At 37.8% G+C, this 27,970-nt stretch overlaps 1 protein-coding gene across 9 annotated transcripts in view; it reads left to right on the forward strand.

Annotated features, from left to right (window-relative positions):
* Positions 1-27,970, forward strand: part of RAPGEF6 (Rap guanine nucleotide exchange factor 6) — a 187,462-nt gene that overhangs the window by 131,936 nt on the left and 27,556 nt on the right. For 3 of the 9 annotated variants that reach the window (XM_055143032.1, XM_004609838.2, XM_055143033.1), the window contains 7 exons: positions 1,746-1,903; positions 4,929-4,943; positions 7,847-8,087; positions 10,732-11,115; positions 18,749-18,960; positions 21,680-21,803; positions 25,345-25,368. In XM_055143032.1, coding sequence (XP_054999007.1) covers positions 1,746-1,903; positions 4,929-4,943; positions 7,847-8,087; positions 10,732-11,115; positions 18,749-18,960; positions 21,680-21,803; positions 25,345-25,368 — 1,158 coding nt within the window. The remainder of the gene's footprint in view (positions 1-1,745; positions 1,904-4,928; positions 4,944-7,846; positions 8,088-10,731; positions 11,116-18,748; positions 18,961-21,679; positions 21,804-25,344; positions 25,369-27,970) is intronic. The other 6 variants (XM_004609835.2, XM_004609839.2, XM_055143034.1 and 3 more) reach the window with 3 other exon arrangements.

A 27,970-nucleotide genomic window follows, 5' to 3' on the forward strand; every position in this document is an offset into this window, starting at 1 on the left:
TTGTCCTGTTCTCTTCCTTGTCTGGCTATCAACAGTCTTTTAGTTTTCTGTTTAACAATCTGTACACTCTCATTTTGCATAGTTTCTTAATCTATCTAAATTCTAATTACCACTCCTAATGTATTCTAGTTGTATCCCATATTAGTCATTTTTTTAAGAGGTAAGTATTCTGTGATACTTTTGTATTTGTAGTAAGTACTGGTTAGAATGTTGTATTAAACATAAATTGATGTTAAACTAATATAAATACTTTTAATTCTTAACAATAAATGACATTTTGATTGTCGTGTGAAACCTTTTTGTTTTTTCTTGCAGTCCTCTGTTTACAAATGTTTTGCTGATCCTATGTTATATAGGACTTTGGGGTTATCTAAAACTTACAGGAAAAACTCGCAATTCTTTGTTTCTATTACTTCTTTCAGATAGATTCAGTTACCTGTGTAATGGCTTTAAATGTTTTTATTTGGGCTTGGTTAGTTTTGTTTTTGTTTTTTGTTTCTGTCTTGGGACCATACCCAGTGGTGTTCAGGACTTACTCCTGGCTCTACTCAGGGATCATTCTTGGTAATGCTCAGGGGACCATATCTGGTTCCAGGGAGCAAACCCAGGGTAGCCACATGTGAAAAAAAAGACACTTAATCTGCTATACTACCTCTTTGGCCCCACCTCTAAAATATTTAAAATAGTATTTTATTATGTTAATATGGCATTTCACTGATATTATTTTACGGTCATTAAAGTGAAATGACTTGCTTTTCTACTCTGGCTTTGATTTTTTTCATGTAAAAACAACTGAATAATTGAACTTGAGAAATCACATGGAATGATAAGCCCGTGTAAGGCTTTAGAGACTATGAATTATTTTTCTTTTGTTTCAATTTAAATATTCTTTTATTTTCTTTTCCCCTTTCTATTTGTTACATATCACTCTTTTTTGTGTGTGGATTTTTGGTTGCTTGGGGTCTTGAGGGTGAAGGGGTATTTTTTGGGGGACAGCCTGCAGTGCTCAGGGCTACTCTTGGTTCTGCACTCAGGGATCACCTTGTGGAACTCAGGGGCCATATCTGGTGTTGGGGATTGAATCTTGCTTAGCCTTGTGCTAGGCAGGCACCTTACTAGCTGCACTGGATTTGTATAAATACAAATATGTACAAATACTTGGTAGTCCCTTGATTTGGGCTTATAACCAAACTTCATCCTATAGCCAGGTTTAGATTTTCTGTTAAGATAGAATTCTATTAGGACTAGGGATTTAGGCTGTCGTACTTGTGACCAACTGCTATTTATGGTCCAGGGCTATATATGGTTTCCCAAGCACTGCCAGGAGTGATGCCTGAGTACAAAGCAGTAATAAGCCCTGAGCACCTCCAGTGTGGCCCCCAAACCAAGAGAGAGCCTCAGAGCAAGCTCAAATGGTAGAGGGTTTGCTTTGATGGCATGGGGTTCTGGATTCTGGCACCACAGAGAGAGCACAAGGACTTTGCTATGGTATGGTTTTGTGTTAGTTATATAGGTCCACTAGAATAGCAGATCTCAGAAGACTCCTAAACAATCAGGTTCAGGTTTTTGTTGTTTTGTTTTTACCAAAATCAACAGAAATTAATAGAAATATTAATTACTGTAGTAATTTAAGTTTTAAAGTCACCAAATTTGAACTGGACATTTTATTATACCTTAGTGCACAGGGAGCAGAAATGTTTATTATTTAATTACTCCTAACTTGTGATATGTGAACTTTTTTGAAGTGATGGAGGCCTGAGCCAATCACAAGATGATAGTATTGTGGGAACAAGACACTGTAGGCACAGTCTGGCCATAATGCCTATTCCTGGAACACTCTCATCCAGCAGCCCGGATCTCTTACAACCTACAACCAGCATGTTGGATTTTTCCAATCCTACAGGTAACTTTTGTTTGTGATTTTGTATGTTCATATTGGTACCAGTTGCTAAATTTTGTGCAATAAATATTAGACTTGCTGGAAGCCTTCCATTCTCTTCTCTAGGTTATGATTTAATGAAAACAGCTAGAGAGATTTTAGTTTTGTCTCAGCTGGAGTGATACTTCCTCCAGTATTAAAAGCCTATAATAAAGAGCTTATAGGGATCAGAGAGAGTGGATAGGATGGATAGGATGCTTGCCTTGCATGTGATATAACCAGATTTGATTCTTGTAGTGGCCTATAGTCCCCACAGCCCAGCTAGGAGTGATCCCCAAGCAAAGTGCCACCCGGTATGGCCTCAAGACAAAAACAAAAGCCCTGAGTAAGCCCCAAGTACCACCCAGTGTGGCTTCAAGACAAAAACAAAAACAATATTTTGTTAATTTTTCGTAACCCAAATTATATAAAAGGAAATAGGAATCATTTTTCTTCAAGAAGAAGCATATTATCCAAGGTACGTAAAAGAATAAGGCAAATTACTTTAGCCTCACTTAACTTCCTCTCTGATATGTAGGAATATATTAGTAATTTTCCGAAATTGCTTTTACCCCCTCAATACCTGGGAACTAATTTTGTTAATGTGTTGTTCTTAAAGTACTAACTGTTGTTTAAACTTTGACTGTATGACATCAAGTTGTCACTGAACTATGTAACCAAAAATTTCATTTCAAGTAAGAAAACTTTGGAGGATTATTTATATATCTCACTTGAAATATATATAAATTTGAGATGGGGACCAGAGCAGTAGTATAGTGGCTAGGGTGCTTGCTTTGCCAGGTGTGGCCAAAAAAGTAAAACATAAAAAAGAAACAAAAGCAAATTTGGAGCTGGTAGCTTTCCTGGCACGTGGCGAACCCAGTTTGGTCCTCAGCAACACATATATTTCCTTAAGCATCACAGTGTATAGTCCCAAACTAACAGAAAATAGTAAATATAGATGTCATTATAAAGTTAATCTTTTAGCAATTTAAATACAATTTCTATGACATAATAACTTAGTGAAATTCATTCTTATATCATGCTTACCCTTTTATTTCAGTTGCTTCTAACTAAAGATATTACTAATTCTAGTAATCATTTTGTGACACATCCTACTCTCAAAGTGACTACCTGTGTTCATTCTAGAATGTTAATGAGTCGTTACTTTTTCTCATAAGTTTATAGTGATCTCAGTGGTCTAAAGATACTACAATAGTTAAGGCACTCGCCATACACGTAGTTTGATCCCTTGTTCCCCAAGCAATGCCACAAGTGACCATTGACACAGAGCCAGGAGTAGTTTCTTTGCACTGAGAAATTAGTCCCCAAAACCAAAAAGAGCAAAACAAAAATTTATAGTGATTTCTGTATTAATAAAGTTTAAGTTATGAAATGAAATTACTCCAGATATTTGATGAGAAGTTAATATAAGAAATTGTTACTAAGGTACAAAGTTAGATGTTGTTGACCTGTCAGTGTTATGAACATACCAAGTTGAATGTTACTTGTGAGTGTGAAAAAAAATAAACACTAAGGTAATCATAAAACTAAAAAACTGAAAACTGAATTCAGCTTCTGATACATTAAAAAAAATGTCCACTGTGAAGGTTCAGAAGCATTGCAGGAGTGATTAAAGAAAAGAGCCCCCTAGGAAAAGCAAAATTGAAAGTTTCTTCTTAATTTTATAGTCTATCTGGCAGAATCCAAGAGGGGAGCCTCAGTTGAAAAGAAGAAATGTAGTTTCCAGTGTCTCAGCCCCATCGTAACAAGGCCAACATGTGTTTGGAGTCTTAAGATAGTAACTGAACGGTGTGTTCAGTTTTCACCACATGTTTGTAAATTCGTCTCCTTACTAGCCTTGCTGTCTAGTAGTCCTTTTCTCCTGAGTATTACACATGCCTTCAGAATTCTTTCTTCCTCACCTGTGTTGTGTTTTCCCTGGCTATCACTTGAACTTGTTTTTTTTCCTCAGAGCTGAGCCCATCTGAGAGTTGCCTCATCTGAGAAGTTCTAGCCTCTGTGCTAAATAGAGTCATTGTCTCCATTTCTAGAAAGCTCTAGCACATTTTTAGAGTGACATGAGAATTTATTTTTGACTGTGTGTTTCATTAGTCATACATTTTACACAAGTTAATTGTGTATACTTTTATAAGTTGGCACTTAGGGACATGATATATACAATGACTTATTTTTAGGGAGAAAGGGATATTTTGTAGGCAAAAGGGAAAGTAAAGTAAATTAGGAGTCTAGCTACCAAAAAAAAGGCAGAGGGTAGGAGGGAATTGGTTGAAATTGTTAAACTTTAGAAAGTATAAACCTCTTGGTACAGAAATGCAGACCTTTAAAGAGAAATATAGTTCAACTTAATTTCAGATTGATTCATCACATAATTCTCATTGAAAATATGTTGAATGTGTCCTATTAAAATCAGTTTGCATGGGGCTGGAGCAATAGCACAGCGGGTAGGGCATTTGCCTTGCACACTGCCAACCCAGATTCGATTCCCAGCATCCTATATGGTCCCCTGAGCACCATCAGGGGTAGTTCCTGAATGCAGAGCCAGGAGTAACCCCTGTGCATCCCCGGGTGTGACCCCAAAAAATAAATAAATAAAAATCAGTTTGCAAAGGTCAGCAGTCTACAGCTTATGTCCCTGCCAGAAAAATAAATAAACCATTTAAGATAGGTATTTAATTTATAAATTGCATTTTAGCCCTCAGATGTATAACTTTATAAAAAGCCCTTGCGTTACTTTTATGTATTTAAAATTAAATACTACCAAATCCAAATTCAACTCCTTGAATTACGCTGACAGTACTGAAATTCAGATTAGCTGTCTATATCACATATGTATAGTACTGTACATGCAACAACTGATGTTTATTAATTTGAATCCCAGATTTGTTCATGTTGCACGATTAAAGAGGGACAAATCTACAGCACTGTTTGTTTTGTTATTCATTGCTGACTTTTTTTTATGGTTTTACTTTGTTTTTGCTGCCTACAGCTGTTGGTTTTTACTGTAAGTATCTTGAAGAGTCTACGATATTCTGTTGCTTATATTTATCTTACTATATAAAAATGTTAAAGCTTATAGTTAAATGAATAGAAGAAAATAACTTCTGTCCACTTGCAAGGTTGCCAGTTATGTACCCTTTTAATCATTTCTTTGAATAATTCTTACAATTTCTTTAATCCTTTTTATACTTATGTTGAATCAGCATGCACCTGCTATCCTACAGCTTATAAAAAGATTTGAGGAATTTTTTAACCTTAGGAATGTTGAAGCCTAAAAATTTATATTCAGAGTACTAACAGGATTTTGAAAGTGAATTTTTTGGGGTCTACATCTGAAGTTTTTAGCATAGACTATATTGTGTGTTATAATAATGCAAACTTTTTTGAATTTAATAAACTTACATTCTTTTAAAGTAACCTTCAGGGGCGGAGTGATAGCACAGCGGGTAGGGCGTTTGCCTTGCACGCGGCCGACCCGGGTTCGAATCCCAGCATCCCATATGGTCCCCCGAGCACCGCCAGGAGTAATTCCTGAGTGCATGAGCCAGGAGTGACCCCTGTGCATCGCTGGGTGTGACCCAAAAAAGCAAAAAAATATATAATAAAATAAAATAAAGTAACCTTCAAATTGCAAATCTGAGTTATTTTTAACTTTTTTTATTGACTCTGGGACATACACGGTTACAAAGTTGTTCATAATTGAGTTTCATATAGTCATACAGTGTTACAAAACCCATCCCTTCACCAGTGTACATTTCCCTATACCATATCTCCAATTTCCCTCCCACCTGAAACTAAATCATAAGTATCTTTGTAACTTTGTGATTGATGAGCAAAATCTCTCTATCTCTACTACAGTCCACAGTCACACACAAATACACAATAATTTTTCCAATTTAAGAGACAGAAGTTTTTGCAGCAGCAGTTTACTATCATGAGGGAAATTCAACATTTATCCATAGCATTTGATTTTGTCTTTCTCTTATACGTATATTAAAATTTACACTTATCATATTGAAGATGGTCCTGGAAGTTTTAGCCCTTTCCGTATTACAAGAGAAGGAAGCAAGAATAGGGGGGAGGGAATGTTACTTACATATGGACCTCATATGATCATTTATCTTGTGATATTTATAATAGCAGACCGTAAAAGACTAAAGATTAAATTACCAATTTTTAATTTTCCTGTGTTAGAGTAAATAAAATATAAATACTAGGAAAACATTTGCCACTTTAGACTAAGTGTGGATATCGCGGATAATTCAGTAGTTCAGAATTATAAAGAATACTTACGACTCACTAGAGCAGTGAATCTCATCAGTAACCAAAGAAATAAAATATAAAATAATGACAAAATTTTGGAGAGGAAAATCATAGACTTTCAAAATTAAAGAAAAACCCAAAGTTTATTTAATAAAATTGTGATGAGTATAACTAAAATTGCTCTTTACTTTCAGTGGTAATAAAATATTGAGAACAGTTTGACACCTTAAAAATCTACATGGAGGGACTGGAGCAATAGCACAGCGGGTAGGGCGTTTGCCTTGCATGCGGCCGACCTGGGTTCGATTCCCAGCATCCCATATGGTCCCTGAGCACCGCCAGGAGTAATTCCTGAGTGCATGAGCCAGGAGTACCCCTGTGCATCGCCGGGTGTGACCCAAAAAACCAAAAAAATAAATTTAAAAAAATCTACATGGAAGGGGCTTACCTTGTAAGTGGTTGATCTACTTTTGATTCCTGACCCCACATTTGGTCCGAGTGCTGCCAGAAGCAAGCCCTGAGCACTTCTGGGTGTGGCCCAAGCCCTTCCCCCCCCAGCCTCCCCAAATTATAAAGGTGCAGGACTGGGGGGCTAGCTCAGATTGTAGTGTACATGCCTTGTACATGCAAAGCTTTAAGTTCATTCTCAGCGCTGTATGCTCCCATACCCCCATCACCACCATGTGTGAACATAAGAACCTTCACATTTTTCCCAGTGTGGTTCTAGGACCCAAAATTGTAAGGCTTGTATTGCTGTACTGTAAATGTCCGTGGACACTCCCCGCCAGCTCTGCTGGGTGTGGTCTTTATAAAAATGATTAACTATTTTTTTTTAATACTCATGCCCTCTGTCTCAACCTATTTTTCTCCCTTAGGAAATAAACTTGAGTGGGATAGGGAATTATAATTAAAAAAATACATGTAGCCTAAATGTTTATTGTTAAGGTCTTGGATAATTAGAAAATATAAACTATGAACTTGGGAGTCTGTGAGCATTAAAAATTACTGTGTCAAAAAGTAATGACACTAAAATGTTTATAATGTTTTAAATAGACTTCCAAGTATTATATATTATAGCCCTAACTTAAGTCTACTTACTCTATAAACTTATATTAGTATTTTCTCACCTGTGAAGAAAGATACCTTTGTCAATAAATGGAACAGATGTCTTTTAGCCTTCTGAAGTAGAAATAAATAGGCATTTCAGTTTTAGAGGGACTGGCATGTTCCAAACTTCCTGAATATTTTTAAATGTTACTTTCTCAAAGAATTAGAGTACTCAGTTGACTGAAGTACATTCTTTGCACAAGAGCCCTGCGTTTCACCTGTAGTACTACATGATCTCCATGAACCTTTGGAAGCAACTCCCAAACACTGAACCAGGAGTTGCCCCCAAGTACTTCAGGATATGGCATAGAATGAACAAATAAATACTTTCTTATCAGGACCAGAGAGGTAATACAGTCAGTAAGTGTTGCACACAGCAGTGCCGGGTTCAATACTTGGTGCCCCATATGATTCCTGAGCTCACCAGAAGTGTTCCCTGAATGTAGATCCAGGAGCAAGCCCTGAGCACTGCTGGGAGTAATTAAAAAACATTTACTTTCTTGTAAATAACAAAGACATGTTTTTGTATTTACATAGATATTCCTGATCAAGTTATAAGAGTTTTCAAAGCAGATCAGCAAAGTTGCTACATTATCATCAGTAAAGACACTACTGCTAAAGAAGTTGTTTGTCAGGCTGTTCATGAATTTGGTTTGACTGGTGCATCAGATACATATTCTCTCTGTGAAGTTTCTGTTACTCCTGAGGGTGTCATTAAACAGAGAAGACTTCCAGACCAGTTCTCCAAATTAGCTGATAGAATTCAGCTTAATGGAAGGTAAGTGACTATATTCAATTCTACTTGTGCTTTGGAGAATTCTTAGTTAAAGCAGATATTTTAAGTTTTAAAACCCTTGAGTGCTCTCAGTGTAAGAAGAGTAGGGTGTCTCTTTCCAGCTTTTCTTGTCTCCATCATTATGTACATGAAGTCTTTGAATGTTAAAACGCTAAAGGTTATTTACCCAATGAAAATAAGAACAGCTTGCTAAAGTCTTAGAATGTATGATAGAGTCCAATTCCTTTATTTCACAGAGGAGGAAACTAAGTGATACATGTATTTAAGTAAATACTACTAAATATGCCCCCATATGTACATGATCTTATGTACATTAAACAAAAAATCATAATTTTCTTTAAATATTTTGTAAATATTTTTTACAATTATACAGGAAAGCTTGACATTTTTAAAAATTGCCTGAAATTCAACTGTGTCAACTAGATTATTTCAGAGGCAGTGTTAACTAACTATTTAGCTGGTTAGATATAGGCCTTAAGGGACTTAACTAGATTTAACTACTCTTTACAGGGAGGGTCAGAGTATACCTAACTGTACTCAAGGATCACTCCTGGCAATGCTCAAGAGACTGTATTTAGTCGCTGTATTCTCTGATTGAATACAGCTCAGCCACATTCAAGGCAAGCACCTACCTACTTGTCTCCTTACCCACTGTATTATCTCTCTGGCCCAGACTTAACTACACAAATATACTGCAACATTCAAATTATAATTCTGCTTGTATGACTTAGGGCATGTTATTTAGTTTCTCTTGAACCTTAATTTCTTTCCTCTGTAATAAAATGGGTATGATGATAATATAACCTATCATAGAAATGTTAATAGAATTAAATTAGTCAATGAACAATATGTGCTATAAATATTATTACCCAGATAATTTCATTATTCAGAATATAATGAATAATTATAATCTGGAATTATTCAGATTGATTTTATTATCCAGAATATATTGAATCATCACTATTTGTGCTACTGTCTTAGACCTTTGAACAATGAAAAGAAAAATAATTCTCTAACAGTAAAAAGAAATAATAATAAATTTATGCTTAGATGAACTTGTATATTAGAAAAGAATGAAGTGAAAGCTAAATATGAAGCATTGTTACTTCTTTCCTAGCATCAGTTCTGTGCAAGATATTTCCTATTGTGAATAGTTAAGCTCTCTTTTGGAGGGGAGGGCACACCAATAGCTGCTCAGGGATCACTCCTGGCAGGCTTGGGGACCATATGGGATACGAGGGTTAGAACCCAGGTCTGTCTTGTATAAGGCCAAGTGCCTTACTCAAAGTACTATCTCTCTAGGCCCAGGCTCTGATATTTTAAGTGCCATAGAATTAATGATAAAAGAAAATCTCTGCTTTATGATTACTAATCCTATTTGTTTGAATAAAGGTTTATATTTTATTGGGAGAGGGGCTGTGAGTCACACCTAGTTGTACCCAGGACTTATGCCAAACTCTGGGCTCAGGGATCACTCCTAGTGATAATAAGGGACCTTTGTGGTGCCAGGAATTGAACTTGGGTCAGCTGCACACAATGCAAGCACTTAACTCACTGTGCTGTCTCTCCAGCCTCTTGATATGAATGAAGGTTTATATTTAGTAGAGAAGAAGTCATTAGTGGAAGAGTTTCTTCCCCGTCCCACTTACAGGTTTTATTCTTTTTTTTTTATTAGTTTATTTTTAATTAGAGAGTCATCGTGAGGGTACAGTTACAGATCCATACATCTTTGTGCTCATGTTTCCCCCATACAAAGTTCGATAACCCATCCCTTCACCAGTGCCCATTCTCCACCACCAGTAAACCCAACATCCCTCCCCCCCTCCCCAGTCCCGTCTCCCCCCACCCCACCCTGCCACTATGGCAGGGTATTCCCTTTTGTTCTCTCTCTCTGATTAGGTGTTGTGGTTTGCAATAAAGGTGTTGAGTGGCCATTGTGTTCAGTCTCTAGTCTTACAGGTTTTATTCTTTTCTTCGAATTTAGTAATCCCTCAATAGCACCAGAGGTGACCCAAAAAGTAGAGTTTCTTTCCCCCTCACTTATATAGCCAAAAAAGTAAAAGTTATAAACATGGGGCCAGGGAAATAAAGAACTGGAATATATGCCTGGCATGAATTAGATTCCAAGTTCAGTCTCTGCCACCATATGCCCCACTCTCAGCACTGCTGATTATATCCCTAGTGGCCCCTAAACTGTACTTGGGAGGTCCAAAATTAAATGAGTAAGGAAATATCAAATGACATCTTTAAAATCTTGAGACTAATTAATTTTGAGATTAGGTTTTTACTTTTTTGTAAAAAAAAAAAGTAAAAAACTTATGTACATTTTAGTAAAAAGTTATTAATAGTAGAATGGGGGTTTTTGGACAACAATAACAGAATTTGAGGTTAGAGAGATAGTGGATCAAGTAGGACTCTTGACTTGCACACAGCTAAACCTGGTCAATCCTCAGCACCCCATCAGGTTCCCAAGCCCTGCCAGGAGTGATCCCTGAACACAGCAGGGTGAGTGCCCCACCCATACCCCCCCACTCCAAACCAAAAAAAATTTTTTAAAAACCAGCAGAACTAGAAAGCACTTAAAAATTTGAAATCACTGATACAGAACACTCTTCTTTTTTTTTAGGTATTATTTAAAAAATAACATGGAAACAGAAACCTTATGTTCGGATGAAGATGCACAAGAATTAGTTAAGGAAAGCCAGCTATCCATGTTGCAACTCAGTACCATTGAGGTGGCCACTCAGCTGTCTATGAGAGACTTTGATTTGTTCCGAAATATTGAGCCTACTGAATATATTGATGACCTTTTTAAGTTAGATTCCAAAACAGGAAATACCCACTTGAAAGAGTTTGAGGACATTGTAAACCAAGAAACTTTCTGGGTTGCCTCAGAGGTTTTAACTGAATCAAATCAACTCAAACGAATGAAGATTATTAAGCATTTTATTAAAATTGCACTTCATTGTCGAGAATGTAAAAACTTCAATTCAATGTTTGCAATAATAAGGTAAGTTTGTATAAATATTTGTCAGTGTTTTTGGCATCACGAACACGATCACGAAATCCCATTAATCGTCGATTTCTCGTGCGGGCTCAGTAACCTCTCAATTTGTCATTTCCCTGAGATCTTAGAAGTCTCTCTCTCTGCCCTCCCAAGGATGCTACACTGGAGGCTCTTTCAGGGTCAGGGGAATGAGATTCAGCTTGTTACTGGATTTAACATATGAATACACCATGGGAAGCTTGCAAGGCCATGTGGGCAGGAAACTCTCAGAAACTTGCTAGTTTTTCCCAGAGGGAGAAGTAGGTTATAAGATATCGCTTCTGGGAGCTTGCTTTTAAGTCTCTGGGTGTTGGCCGTTGATGGGTTCTTCTGCCGGTACCTTCATGTGTGAGGCTTGCCCAAATGTGTGGAGAGGGCCTTAAGCATGGCTGTGGGTAGGTTCCGGTGGTCTTCCGCTGCCATGAGCTCTGCTCGGGTCAGGGAGGGAAGCTGGAGCCCATCCCCCCCAGGAGGCCCCCGGGGAAGATAGCCAGGCTTACGGGCAAGAGACTCTCTGCCATTTAAAGTAATAATACATGGAAATTTTTGAAAAGAAACTGAATGGCATTGTTAAATAACCCTGCCTCCCACTTGTGCCCCAATCACCTGAGTTATTCTCAAAAGCAATCACCATTAAAGTCCTCAAGAGATACTACAATCATATTGCAGAAATACATATTTTGATAATCTGGTTTTATTGTTTGGAAATTATTCTAAATTAGTATTGATAAAGCTGCTTCCTCTCTTTAAGAGTTCTAAACATTACATTGTTAAATGTATAGCTTCTAGCTTTTGACTATTCTTTTTACTGGAGAATTTAGTATGTTTACCTTGGTTACTTATTGTCATATAGGATTTTACTAATGTCATCTTCCTTCTTTCTGGCTGTACTTCCTTTGTCATGCCATGTTTCTTAGTAAATTTATTTTTATGGTAATAAGGTGTAATTTTATTTTCATGTATTTCCACTTCCCTCTACCATTGTCTGAGGGTCCCCTTCCAACCACTCTCTCCCTCTCAGTAAGTTCAGTTTCATAAAATCAGTTCTCAGGTTCTGTTGTCTTTAATCATATACTGTTACCACACTATTTTTCTTTACATCTCACATATTCTGTATATGTCCCTCCTCTTCTGGCTGACTTCTTTCAGCAAGACACCCTTCAGTTCCATCTGTGTAGCAGCAAATTGCATGATTTTCATTTTTTTCTTACAGCTAAGTAGTATCCTATGTATATATGTACCACAGTTGCTTTATCCATTCTTCAGCTTTTGAACTCTTGGATTGACTCCAGAACTCCAGAAACCTTACTATTGTGAATAATGCTGCCATGAACTTTGAAGTACAAATGTCTTTTCAAACTAGTGCTTTTGTGTGAGAAGTGAAATTGATGTTTTTAATGTCATAATTTTTATTTCATAAGATAGTTACGAACTAATTATAGTCGGTATAACTACTATTTGTATATCTTGTCTCTTAGCCTTTTTTAAATTTGTTTATTTCTGGTTATTGGGCCACACCAAGAACCATACATGGTATCAGGGATTGAACCCGGATCAGCCTCATGGAAACAAGTGCCTTAGTTCTATACTATTTCTACAGCCCTTCTCCTTTGATCTTTATATTAAGTGGCTAACACACCATTCTCACACTGAGAATTTTAGGGTTTAACTATGTTTATTTTTATGAGAGGATTGTGTATTTTTATGGTAAGTTGGGGTCATTTCGTTTCATTGAAGAATTCCTTTCTGTATTACTTATAAGGTAGGACTAGTATTGATGAGTAACCTCAACTTTGTTTTTCTGAGTAGGTTTTTATTTCTTTAGTGTAATGTTACAAGATAGAGCATTTTAATTGCCAGCTTTTTTTCTCTCAGCACTTTTAATATATCATCCCACTTTTCCTCGACCTAATAATTCTTCTGTGAGAAGCCAGATAACCTTCAGATCAGATTCTTTGGCAGGTGACAACCCTTTCCTCCTGATGAGGTTAGAATTCTTAGTCATTTTTTATTGTTTGTTTATTTGGGGGAGGAACTGTAAACAGTGACGCTCAAGGCTTACTCCTGTCTCTGTGCTAAGGGCTCACTCCTAGCCATACTCAAGAGACCATATGTTGAGCCAGGGATCAAACCCTGGTGAAATACTTGAAAAGGCAGGTCCACCACTACCATACTATCTCTCTGGCCCTTGTCTTTGATTTTTTGTTGTTGTTGTTTTGTTTTGTTGCTTTATTTGGTTTGTCGGTTATAGTTTTGGGGTCACAGCCAGCAATGCTCAGTCTTTTTTTTTTTGTTTTTTGTTTTTTGTTTTTTGGGTCACACCCGGCGATGCACAGGGGTTACTCCTGGCTCATGCACTCAGGAATTACTCCTGGCGGGGCTCGGGGGACCATATGGGATGCTGGGAATCGAACCCGGGTCTGCCGCGTGCAAGGCAAACGCCCTGCCCGCTGTGCTATTGCTCCAGCCCCAGCAATGCTCAGTCTTAATCCTGTCTCTGTTCTTAGGGATCACTCCGTGCTAGGCACCATATCAGGTGCCAGGAATCAAACCTCAGTGAGGCATGCAAAGCAGGGGCCTCATCTGCTGTACTATCTCTCCAACCCCCTTTCTTTGATTTTTAAGTTTGTGTTACAATATGTTTTTAAGAAAGGTTTTTTCTTTTTGTAATTGCACTAATGGGTCTGTGTTATTTTCATCAGTGTGGTTGTCCAAATCTCCCCAGGTTTGGAATGTTTTACAGCCAGTTTTTCAGTGTTTGTTCTGTCTCCCTCCTTTCTTCTGAAACCACTGATTTGGATGCTGGGTTTCACCTCAAATCAGACGGTTTCAAAATTACTATTGGTATTTTCTGTTAGTAATGAAATCATTGATTTCTTCAACACAGAATATCTTTTGTTCCCTTTATTAAAATTTCTGTATTTTTATTAAACTTCTTTTGATTGTGAATTATTTTCTAACTTTATTTTTCTTCTTTTGTTTCGCTGATTTTCCTTATAACAGCTGTTTTTAAAACATCTATAAGTTGGGGCTGGAGAGATAGCACAGCGGGTAGGGCGTTTGCCTTGCACGTGGCTGACCCGGGTTCAAATCCCAGCATCCCATATGGTCCCCTGAGCATGGCCAGGGGTAATTCCTGAGTGCAGAGCCAGGAGTAACCCCTGTGCATCGCCAGGTGTGACCCAAAAAGCAAAAAAAAAAAAAAAAAAAAAAAAAAGAGCAGACCAAAAAAAAAAAAAAAACATCTATAAGTTTAGGTCTGTGTCAATTTTATTACTGGAAAGTGATTCTGAATTTTCAGCGGTGTATAATTCCTTGATATTTTTTATGTTACTTGCAGATTTTGCTTCCTGCCCACCTTTGAAGTAAATCATTTGTAAATTTTATTAAGTGTCTTCAGGATTAACTTTGTTGGAGATTATAAAACTTTCTCAGAACTGTGTGACTACACTTAATGAATTTTTCTTGCTCCCTCTTGTGGTGTAATTTTGTATTTTGAATGTTTCCTGATTTTACATAACCTCTTTTGTTTTCCTCAAGGTGGTGCTACAACTTGAGTCTGTTATTTTACCTTTTTGTTCCTCATAGACTTCAGACTATTTTCTTTACCTATTCTTTCCTAACCAGAGCTTACTTTGGGGACTCACACAGGCAGCCACAGCCGTGTGGGTGAAACTATTGGTTTGGTACTCGGGCTGTATGTCAATTGAGTGTCCATAGGTGAGATTTGTGGGCTGTTTCCTGAGTAGTTTTAGACTTCAGTACCAGTGGGAATCCTGGGTGTTTTTCTTTGTTTGCTTTTGTTTTTTAATACACTTTAATACTGTATTAAAATCTTGCATGTTGCTCTGCCAGTCTGCTTTCTCACCCCAGTCGTGGTGCACTCATCTTTATGCTCAATTTTGCCAATGAGAAATGAATGTCTTTGGTGCTGTCCTATGTAGCCCCGGTAGCCAGGCCCTCAGCAGCCTTCCCTTTTCCCTTAAGGAGAAATCACAGTCTTCTATTGCAGCACTAAGATGTACTTCCTTAAAGGAGGTTTCATGCTGACAAAGTTAAATTGTTGCCCATATGCCTGTATGCCCAAATTCCTCGATTTGTTTCATTCTGACAGAGGGCCGAAAACCTTGACTTCTACAAGGTAGCTTTCTTAGATGATTACCCAAGTCAGAGTTCTGCAGGCATTTTTAGACCATAACCAAGTAGCCAGAATCATTTCAGTTTCTCTTGTTTTGTTTCATGGTCATTAACCACTATGCAGAGCCATAGTATAGCAATGAGGGAGCTTGCTTTACAGGTGGCCCATCCAGTTTCAATTCCTAGTACCACATTTGGTCCCCCAGAACTTCACCAGGAGTGAGCCTAAGTACATTGTCAGGAGTAAGCCATGAACTCAGCCAGGTGTGGCCCCCTAAAAAAATAATGAAAAAATAATTTTCCTGTTTCTTTAGATATTGGGGAGAGAAGATTTTAGTTTAATTTAGCAGGTCATATGGTATATGGTGCTATTGTAGCGTCACTGACCCTTGGGTTCTTGTCCTCAGATATTCAAGATTGAAAGCAAGGAATTTGAAAGCAAATAGTCAAATTCAGAGAAGTACCCAGATTATGGGAAGGGTTTCCTAAAGAGAAGAAAGGCCTCCTCCTTTTGTACCCTTTTAACAAAGATGGGTCGGTCAGCATTTCTTAATGATGTTCCAAGAATGCTGACAATCAATTGGGAGAGGATGATTTCTCTTCCGGTGTGGAAACCCAGTAGGGTCTACATGCCAGTTATTAAGCATCCCAGCCCACCCTTGGGAGATTTCATACTTTCCGTTCTCTTGCTTAGGGCTGTATATATCCCTAATCTCCTCTGTCTGTGCTGGGTCTCATAACTCATGCAGAGGAACTAATCTTTGTGAATGGATGATGATTTTGTTACTGTTAGGATTGAGCGATAAAACAAGATTGAGTTGTTATTCTCATGCTAAGAATGTCATTCTCTCCACTCATACTTATTTTCTTAGATAGCTCCCAGGTTTGTTTTCCTGTGTGTTTTCCTGTTGTAGTAACTTGGTTCAAGTGGAGGGCAATGGGGCTGGATCGATAATACAGCAGGTAGGGTGTTTACCTTGCACACGGCTGACCCGAGTTCGAGTCCCAGCATCCCATATGGTCCCCAGAGCTAGAAATTGCTGTTTTCAGGAAAAGGAAAGATTCTTAACCTCAGGTAGACATTTTGGCATTGTTACCTTCCCTGTCAGAAAAGAATCCCAGGAGGTAGCAAAATAGTCTTTGAAAGAAGTTGAGGGGAAAGGCAGAGAGAGAGAGATTAGAGAAAGATAAATGCTCAAGAGAGAACATGGACTTCCCCAGAATAGAAAAAAGCAGAGAATGTGACTTTCGGGAGATTATATTCAATTCCTCCAAAATGTCCTGGCCTGGATTTCTCTGCATACATTAAAATTAACCTGGGTGTTGTCAAAGGGAAAGTTTCGGCTTCTAGAAGGTTCTTTCATATTATTATTCTAATCTTGTTGGGGTTCCACACCCAGCTCTTCAGGATCACTCGTGGCAGTCCTCAGGGGACCCTATGGGATGATGGGAAATCAAACCCTGGTCAGCTGCATGCAAGGCAAGAGCCCTACCCACTGTACTATTGCTCAGCCCCACCCCCCTCACCATGACCTTTAGATAGTCCTGTAGCTTCTTCCTTTCTCAGAGGGTTCACCTTTCTCTAGGTGATGCCTTAGTTCCTCAAACAGCTCAGTATGTGCATCTCAAAGGGATGTGTGTTTTTATGCCTTTGGGCTCCTTCAGGGGCAGTCAGTACTTTTTTATTAGTTTTTATTCCCAGAATTTGGGGTGGGGGCCAGTATTACCTGCATCATTTCCATATCCTTGCTATCACCTTTATATGTGAATCAGTGTTGTGCAAGTGGTGATACCCCTGCCTCTGTGTGTGATGTGGAGGAAAGGGATCAACATTAGTAGTGGCTTCTGGCACAGTTGAGTGCTGCTTCCTTCGATTAAAGCAAGATCTTATGGAAAGGGGGTTCCCACTGGTTTTATCCTTAATAGTGCCAAATAAGTTTGGGAACTTCTGATATGGACATTTTTATATCTTTTGTGGTTTTCTGGAGATCTTGGTATGTATGTGATCTATAGGTTAAATTCTTCTGTTTCTAGAAAGTCTTCTCAAATTGTACCCTAAATATATTTTCGATTCCATTATTTTTGTTTCCTTCTTAAGAGATACCAGTTGTGTAGATTTTAGATCTCCTGTATCTTCACACTCATTTTGTATTCTCTAACCCTTAATTCTATTTTCATTGATTAGTAAGGCTTGCAGGGACAAGATTAAAATGTAAATAGGAATGAGAGAGTAGGCAAAATGTCAGAGATGGAAGACTGCTCAGTCCCAGAACTTTCAAGAGTTACTGTGTTAGCACTGAATTGTTCGTCCTTTCCTTTGTGTTACTCGAGTTTTAGTAGTATCTTTTTCTTCTTTATGTAGTTTCCACTGTGACCATCATTCTTCTTTGGTTTTATATTTTCTCCCATGCTTTTTGTGTGGTTAATTTTGTTAACAGCTCCCCTAAACTCTTAAATTATTGCATTACACAGCATTTGATGATAAGGTGGTTGGTTGGTTAATCCTAGGTTTTTATTTGATCTTTGGCAACATCTTTCTGCTTTATCTTTTGTTTTGCTTGTAAACTATTGTTATAGGTCCTTCTTTCTTTTGAATGACATGTTTTGTGTCATTCAGATTTTGCAATTATTTAATGTGAATGGGTATCCAGGGAAGCTTTTGCCACTAGCATGATCTGAGGTTCTATGTAAATTATTTCACTAATGGTTTCTTTGCCACTAATGAAAATTTGCATTTTGAAGCTGCTTACAACAGCAGTTTTTCCTTTCTGTTCTTTCATTGCTTGTCAGAATGTTTTACAATTGTGTGGCTTCTCGGTCTTACTTTCCTGGACAGTCTGAGGTATAGAACAATGTAGATACAGGAGGTATTCACCCTGGTTTGATCTTCAGCACTACGTGTCATCCCCTGAGCACCACCAGGGGCATGCAGCCAACCCCTATTTGATCCCTGGACTTATAAAGTCCACCAATAGCCTCAGGGTGTGGTCTTGAAGGGCTCCAAGCACTACTGGGGTACCCACATAATTCCTGGTACCACATCCTCATGCTCATATTGACCTGCTAGCCTGATTGGCCAGTAATCACTGGATCTCCTGGGTCTCCTGCCTGAGCATCACTTTGGAGACACTCCCTCTCACCCCTCCAAAAACATGATAATCTTAATTTTTCCATAAGGTAAGTCACAGCTTATTTTGTTTTGAAGTGGAGGAGGCGGTCCTCGGGGCTTACTACTGGCTCTTCACCCAGGGATCACTCCTGTCAGGGCTCAGGGCATAATATGAGCTGCTGAAGTTTGAACCTGGACTGTCCACATGCAAGGCAACTGCCCTACGCGATTGTTCTATCTCCAGCCCATTACTTTAGCTTTATTTCAGAAGCTTGGTATATATTCTTTAATGACCTGATCTGTCTTTTTCCCTCATGTCCCTTTCTAATGTTTGATTCTCATCTTTGGCAGTGGCTTGAACTTGGCATGTGTGGCACGACTCAGAGGAACTTGGGAAAAATTACCAAGCAAGTATGAGAAACACCTCCAGGATCTACAAGACCTTTTTGATCCATCTAGAAATATGGCAAAGTACAGAAATATTCTTAGTAGTCAAAGCATGCAGCCTCCAATTATTCCACTTTTCCCTGTTGTCAAGAAAGATATGACATTTTTACATGAAGGTATTTTATATTTGAAAGTTACTATGTTTAACTTCACCTGATTCTACAGAAATGTGATTTTTTATGTGTTTTCTAGATTAATCATTACGTGTTACTAAAACCTTACCCTATTTAAATGGAACAAATTACAGAAATTAAAAATCAGTGTTAAAAACAAATTTAAGGAGCCAGAGAGATAATACAGTGGGTGGGGGGGGCACTTCCCTACATGTGACCAACCTGAATTCTATTCCTGGTACGCCATACAGTCCCCTGAATGATCTGTGAGTACAGAGACAGGAGTAAATCTTGAGCATTGCGATATGTGGCCCAAAAACAAAATTAAATACTCATGCTGAATATTCAAACATAAGTTTGACTTATACCAAGTTCAGACTGGTCATGTTAGCCATATGTTTAGCGTGTATTTGCTTCTGACTTTAACTAAATTACCCCATACATACATAAAAGTATCCAGAGTAGGTGAATAATTTAATGACTTATGGGAAAGTATAAATGCCCATGTAACTAATACTCAGTTGAAAATCATATCAGCGTCCAGAGAGAGAGTAGAATGGATAGGTAGCTTGCCTTGGCACTGAGCCAACATGAGTTTAATACCTAGCACCCAGTGATCCCCCCATTGATGGTTCCTTGAGCTACACCAGGAGTGATCCCTGAGTGCAGGAGTAAGCCCTGAGCACAGCTGGGTTTGGTCCAGAAAGCAACACACATCTCCGCCTCTACTTCCCCTCTGCAAAAAAAAAATCAGAATCGTTGCTAGTCTTTCCCCAAAAGTAACTGCTGTCTTCTGATACTGTAGTTTAGTTCTTGTAAGTTCTTGAATTTACAGAAATAGGATCTTAGATTGTCTTCTTAAGGTTTTAGCAGGGAGTTGGATGGAGCAGAGATAATTTGATGTTTATTTAGTATGGCTGTACTTCATTTTCAATACTAAATATAGTATTCCTTACGTAGTGAAATACAATGAATTAATTTTTTTGCTAGTCCACTATCCACATGTTATGAATAATTCTACCATGAATATCCTTGTATATTACATTATGTTTCGGGCAGCAACAGGCCAAAGTGTGATGTTCACTCTTTCCAAAGAAGAGTAGACCATTTTCAAAGTCAACTCTTTTTAGAGACATAATAAGATTTTTTATATGTATATATGTGTGTATGTGTGTGTGTGTATTATAGGGCAAGAGAGATAGTTCATTGGTCAGGGACATGTTCTTTGCATGCACTGGGATCAGATTTGAACCCCAATCTCACGTGATCTCCCAAGCAACTAGAAATGACCGTGGAGGCCCCAAGCACTTAAGGACCCAAACTATTCTGTATCCTTCATATGCTCAAGCATTGAGCTGACTGGCCAAGAGTGGTCACTGGGCCCCTGTGCCAGGCCTGCTTGGGCGGAGTCCTCCAAATATGTGTATGTGTGTGTAATGATACTTTGATGAGCATATGTGTTAATGATTAAAGTTATAAATTTAAATTCTAGGAAAGAAAAGTGGATGATCAAATGGAAAGAATATATACCTGTGTGTCAGTCTTAATTTTTACTATTGTCATTTTAGAAAAGGAATTCCTACTTACTTAATTCGTGTCTATTCCCATCTTATTTAATTTTTCAAGAGAAATCAGAAATTCTATTTTCTTTTATGATAATGTCAGGCATTGAACCCAGAGACTTACGTATTATGATAGATCTTTTGCTTCTTAAATCATTTTATGGTATTTTAAACCAAAGAACCAAAGAAACGTTATTGGGTTAATGAAACACAAAGATGTAAATTTGAAAGGGGGGATGCTATACCTAGAAGTTCTTCAGAATTATTCCTGATTCTGTACTCAGTACTCTGTACTGGTGGAACTTGGGGGATCATATATGGTGCTGGGGACTGAACCCAGGTTGGCCACATACAAGGCAAGTGTCCTGCCTGCTATATTATTGCTCTGGCTTCTAAAATCTAAATTATCAAGTACTATATCCTGCTGCCCAAAAGAATCAGTGCAGGCAGCTGCCTAGATGACTGACCATCTTGAAAGTTAAATTTTTAAAAATCCACTTTTCTTCTTTTATTGTTTAAGTCATTCCTGGAAATGTTCCAGAATCATTCCTAGCTATACTCAGAGGACCAGCCAAGGTTGGAACCTGAGACACTTGAATGCAACAACGTGCATTCAGTCCATTGAGTTCTTGCCCTAGCCCCAGAACTCTACATTTTATAGGGCTATCATAGCATGTGAAATAGATTTTAGCAGCTGTGCAGTTTGTTGCTTTCCTATATTTATAATTACTCATACAGTAATAGAATTCCTCCCCATGCTCATTTCCCAGAATCAGGATGGGTTTATTAATTATTTTTTGTTAATAAAAATAATTAACAAAAATTATTTTTAAAGGTTCTGGTTTATGCACCCCAGGAATAATAATAATTTGATTTCTGATACCCTTTTATTGGTGTGTGTGTGTGTGTGTGTGTGTGTGTGTGTGTGTGTGTGTGTGTGTTTGCTTTTTGGGTCATACCTGGCAATACACAGGGATTACTCCTGGCTCTGCTCTCAGGAATTACTCCTGGCGGTGCTCAGGGGACCATATGGGATGCTGGGAATCAAACCCGGGTCAGCCACGTACGATGCAAACGCCCTACCCACTATGCTATTGCTCCAGCCCCTCCTTTTATTGATTCTTAATGTTGAAAGTTTTAAAATAAGTTTTATTCTATAGGAAATGACTCCAAAGTAGATGGTTTAGTAAATTTTGAGAAGCTAAGAATGATTGCCAAAGAAATACGTCAAGTTGTTCGAATGACTTCTGCTAACATGGATCCAGCTATGATGTTCCGTCAGAGGTATGGATTGCAGTGTGTGAAAATGTTAGAATGGCATCAGGGTAATAGATTATAAATTATATTTATCATTTCTTGACCATATTCCATTTGTTATGCACTGTACTAAGTATTTCACAATGTGTCAGTCTCAAGAAAAAATGTTTATCACAGTAATCTTAAAGTTCATTGGTATTGAACTTTTTGCATGGGAAGAAATTAAAGCTCAGGGAATTTAGGTTAAATTCCCAGTTACATAATTGCTGAGGTTTAACTTGTTCTGTTGCTCTTTTGAATACTTGAGATAATTCTGAGTTGTTACTTAAAATATCAGCTGACTCAAATATAAGGAAATTATTGATCTTTACTGTAATTATCAAAGACAAGATGCTATTATCTGGTTTCTGTATTTTTTTTCCAATCTAATTTGTAAGATATTTATTTGGTAAGTTTCATTTGTAATATTTTTGAAGTTCTATTTCTATGTAATTCATACCTCATACTCTTCTAAAATATAGATATATATTTATATATATATACTTTTTTCCTTGCTTTCGGACCACACCTGGCTGTGCTCAGGGATCGTGCCTGCCAGTTCTACAGGGTCTATATGCAGTTCTAGGGATTGAACTGGAGTTTTCTGCATGCAAGGAAATCACCTTACCTATTCAGTCCCTTGGGTTGGCCACCTGCAAGGCAAAAATGCCCTACCCACTATGCTATTACTCCACCCTTTCTATGTAAAATCTCTAACAGGATTTAGAAAGTGCTTTTTTTCTGTTTTTGTTTTGTTTGGGGCCACACCTGGTGATGCTCCGGGGTTACTCCTGACTTTTCACTCAGGAATCACACCCGGAGGTGCTTGGGGGACTCTATGAGATGTCAGGGGTCAAACCTGGGTCAGCTGCATGCAAGGCAAGCATCTTTCTCACTATATTATTTCTCCGGCCATAGAAGGTACAAATTTAAGCATCTTTTATCTTTAAGATAGAAGTATTTCATATTAGCCTTATCTTCTAATAATTTTTTTAAATTCATTTTTAGGGGACTATAGTGATAACACAGCATGTATGGCACTTGCTTTTCATACGACCAATCTGGGTTCAATTCTCAGAGCCCCATAAGTATATTAATCTGTTCCTACTTTTATGATTTCATAGTAACTACATATTAAGAATTTTAACTTTTTGTCTGATTTTCTTCTGGGCCTATGTGTATGACCAGAGCGATAGTACAATGGCTAGGGCATTGCACATAAACGACCTGAGTTTGATCCCTGGCACCCCATTTGCCCCCCCTGCCACACTTCCAGTGTGGGAATAAAAAAACCACTAAAATGAAGTATTCACTGAGTTGTGTATAAATGCCTGAGTCGTAAAATGTATGGTTCTTTAGAAGTCAGAAATTAAATGAGCGACATCAGATAGGCAGTATAGTTGGCAGGGCGCTGTCTTTTATGCAGCCTACCCAGGTCCTATTCCAAGTGATCCTTGAGTGCAGAGCCAGCTGTAAGTTTTGAGTACTACTGAGTGGCCTCCTACCCAAAACAAAATGGAAGTCAGAAATGAGTTTCTGTCACCAAACAGAATCAGTGTGTATCAGGATTGGGCTTTTTTCTTGGGGGGGGGAGGGGCTTTTTTGTTTTGTTTAAATCACTATTGAGTATTTTTCACTTTTCTAAGTAGTTAGATGGTTATTTTAGAGATCTGGAAAAGGTGTGAGACTTTCTCATCCCAGACCATTCTGAACCATCCCTGAGGATCACTATATGTGAAAGCAGAAAACAGTAAGAACTGGGACCAAAGTAAACCCTGTGGAATGTCGTGTTATTTTCAGTTTTTGTTTTTGTTGTATGTCCAGTGGCCCCTTCTGCTTTCCTGTTGTCTTATGTGGACTTCCATATTCTTACATCTTTCTACTCTATTTTCTGAAGACCTAATCAATTTGTCATCCTGTCAGATGAATCGCTAATAGAGTACTGGTTGTGTTTCAAAAATAAGAGGCTCGAGCAAAAATACAGCAGATAGGATACTTAGCTTACACACGGCAGACTTGGGTTCAATCCCTGATGGTATTATCCCTGAATATAGAGCCAGGAATAAGACCTGACCACTGCTGGGTATGGTCCAACCACACTGCACCCACCCACACACACACACACACACACACACACACACACACACACACACACACACACACACACACACACACACACACACACACACACACAGAAAAATGATGGGGCTGGAGCGATAGCACAGTGCCTAGGGCATTTGCCTTGCATGCAGCCAACCCAGGTTCAATTCCCAGCATCCCATATGGTCCCCTGAGCACTGCCAGGAGTAATTTCTGAGTGCAAAGCCAGGAGTAACCACTGTGCATCGCCAGGTGTGACCCAAAAAGCAAAAAAAATAAAAAGAAAGAAAGAAAAATGAACAAAGAAGAGAATGGTACACAAATTATTGAACTGACTTTTCTGGGCTAAGTAGTATAGGGGAAAAGAAAACTTATATAACTGAATTGGACTGGACTTTTGAATAATATTTGTCAACTGTCCATCTGATTGTCCTATATTATGTAGACAAAGTAATCACTCTTACGTGAACAGTAATTAATTTGCTACCTGAAAACATGGACTCCTGTGACTGGAGCTCAGTGGATTCAACAACACAGGCACACTGAGTCCAGAGATAGGGAGAAGAGGTGTTCACAAAAAGATGAAAGAGTTTTATGATGTATTTCTACTCTTAGTGAATTTGCTGATCAAGTTTTCTTACAAAATGTTTTTGGAAATTTCTGCTCTTAAGTCATAAGTTTAATGTCCTTTTATAATTTTATCTTATGACTTAAATAAGTGACTCAAAAATCTTTTTAAAAGATGTTTAAGGGGCTGAAGAGATAGTGTAGCGGGTAAGGTGCTTGCCTTGCATGCAGCTGACCTGAGTTTGAACTCCTGCACCTAATATAGTCTCTTGAACTCCACCAGGAGTGATCTCTGAGTGCTGAGCCAAGTGTAATTAAACCCTGAGTACTGTTGAGTATGGACCAAAATAACAAACAAAAGGGATGTTCAATTTTTTTGTGACATTTGGACACTTCCTAGAGTGATCTTGAGTCTCCAGCCCCATCACTTCCTCCAGTTCTGCCCAGTGTGACAACTATGAAAAAACAAAAAATTTAGAAATTTGAAAAAGTCCCCTTGAACTTTCTGTTCTTTAGTTTCCTTCCTAAAAGCTTTAAACTTAATTCAAAACTGTATAGTTCATAAGTACTTTTACTTAACATAAACTTCAATGTATTTAACTACCTTTGAGCATTTAAAATGGTCTCAAAGCTTACTACATCTTTTTTAATAATGTGGGGGATTTTGATCTTAAAGACACAACCATACCTTATTTTACTTTCTTCTTGCATTCCATAAAAGTCATTTTATAGTTAAATTATATTTTTTCCTGGTAAAAAATTTCTGTTCTGTCTCCATAGCTCCTCTGATTCTCAACTGTTGTCTTTTTTCTGTGCTTTCCTATTCAAACACATGCTTCAATGTTGTGGCTCTTGCTTACAGGAAGAAGAGGTGGCGGAGTCTGGGGTAAGTGTAGAGATGAATGCAACTGTAATAAAGGTTGTGCAACTCTTAACATAAACTGCATCCTTTTCATTAATGCACGCACGTAAGATAGCATGCGTTCTATTAACTCTGTCAACCTACATTCCTGATAAATGCCTATTGCTAACAAAGTGAAAGTAGTGACAAAACTGTTTTTCCATGCCCCCCCTTTTCATTATTGATGTCCCATAAGTCCCTTTTAATTTACCAAGATCAGTTAAATGATTATAGTAAATATTTGTTGTATGCTTGCTTGCCACTGTTTTAGACAGTTTAAATTATTTAAATGAATTATCATTTTTATAAATTATTTAACTGTCCCAGCACCCCATGATATGTAAATAGATACTCCAGAGGTTGCGACATGTAAGATAGAGTTGTCCACCTTTTTTGGATTTTTTGGTTTTTGGGGTTTTTTTTGGTTTTGGTTTTCAGTTTTTTGTTTGTTTGTTTTGGACCACACCTGGCAGTGCTCAGGCCTTACCCCTGGCTCTGCAGTCAGGGATAACTCCTTGCGGCTTGGAGGACCATCTGTGGTTGGGATCCAGTCCATGTGGACCGTAGGCAAGGCAAGCTCTACCCACTGTTCTATCGCTCTGGTCCACAGTTGTCCGCTTTTTGGAAGGGGCAGGAGTGGTTGGTTTTGGGCCAACTCCAGCAGTGCTCAGGGATTACTCCTGGTCTTTGCACACAGTAATAACTCCTAGTAGTTCTCAGGGGCCCATATGGGATGCCAGGGATCAAACCTGGGTCGATCACGTGCAAGGCAAGCGCCCTACCTGTTGTCAACGCTCTCCTGCCCTGAGTTACCCACCTTTTTAAAGCTTGCCTTTTGATCAATGGACCAATGCTAAGGATATTACAGGATAAGTGCATTTAAAAAAGTAGATAAGGCCTTTATAAAAATTAGATTTTCTTGTATTTTTCCAGTAAGGAACATTTATCCAAACTAAACTATATTGGCAAATAATTAAAAGATTTTAGTTCCTCAGATTCATTTTTTATTTCAAACTTCTATCATTGTTCAAGCCTCCCTTATCTCAAAACTGTTTAGAATCAAAATGCCACCTTTATTGTTATGAACATTCAGATTTGTGCTGAAATATAATTCATTATTTAGACTTACAGAATGTTTAGGATCTTCTAAATCCATCTATGTAGTCCTTTCATTTTGTGTAAGTAGTAAGATGTTTTTACTACACTCAAGAAGGATTTTTGTGCGAGCCACTTTTTAACTTGACTCTTGTTTGTGGTCTTGTTTTCTGTTGAGGTTTTGATAAACTTGAATTTCCTTCTTCTATTCTTCCTCTCTTCACTGTGTTTGTAATGTATTTTCTTTCATGTTATATATTTGTTTTGGCCTTCTCTGTTTCTTCTCACTAAACATAGAAATTGATTATTTGCATTACTATTAAGAAGAACATTTGAATTGTATACCAGTAGAAATGTGAGTGTTTGACTTATTTAACTCTTCAACTATAGTGTTGTATCATGCTTGCATACAGGTATTTTTACATTAGAAAATTTTCTATTTTCTATTTTGGAAGATGCTTTAAATAATTTATTACCACTATATATTTTTTTTAGAACTTTGTTTCTAAACTCATGGGCATCTTTTTTTGTCAGATAAGATATTTGTTAAATATTTGTATTAAAATTTGGGACTGGAGGACCAGAGAGATAGCACAGTGGGTAAGGTGCTTGCTTTACATGAGGCCAAACTGGGCTCAATTCCCAGCACCCTATATGGTCTGCCAAGCACCAGTAGGAGTAATTCCTGAGTGCTGAGCCAGGAGTAACCCCTAAGCATCACCGAGTGCTGTTGTGATGGTTACTCCAACAGAAGAGAGAGGTATAAAATTTAGGATCAGAGCAATGATATAGCAGGTAGAGCTTTTTGCCTTGCCCTTGACCAACTCAGTTCAATCCCAGCACTGATAAGATTGCCAAAATGGAACCAGGAGGAAGCCCTGAGCACTTCCAGGTGTGACTCAAAACCCAGAATGAAACATGATTCAAAATGTTGGGAGAGTTTCTCTACATATCTTTGAATCTTGGTCATTAGAAATTTAATGTCATTTTATGTATCTTTTAAGAAAAAAATTGATTTTAGTTATGTAAGGTGGTTTATAATAGTTTCAGTATTAATGTTTTATGCTTGTAATGCTAATTCATCTGAAAGAGCACTTTTTTAAATGCATAAATCAATTCTCTTGTTCACAATTCATAAAAGGAAAATATACGCAAATTGATTTAGGACTTTCTAATATTTCCTGATATTCAAAATATGAATCTTCTGAATAACTTGGTTTAGTTCCTAGGTTTTCACCCCAGTATAATAATACATATATATGTGTATGTATGTATGTATATATATATATATAGAGAGAGAGAGAGAGAGAGAGAGAGAGAGAGAGAGAGCGCCATCAGTATGATAGATATTGCAGAGCTGAGCTCTCAGCAGGCTTTGCCAAGTATTTAAAGCTAGTCTTCTTTTGACAACTGCTTTGGCAGTGTTGTTGAACTTAACAGATTTACTACCTCATTATTTGGTTCCTGGAGATTAAAAGAATAAACTAATGCA

The sequence above is a fragment of the Sorex araneus genome, chromosome 6 (assembly GCF_027595985.1).
Source record: "Sorex araneus isolate mSorAra2 chromosome 6, mSorAra2.pri, whole genome shotgun sequence".
Taxonomy (NCBI): domain Eukaryota; kingdom Metazoa; phylum Chordata; class Mammalia; order Eulipotyphla; family Soricidae; genus Sorex; species Sorex araneus.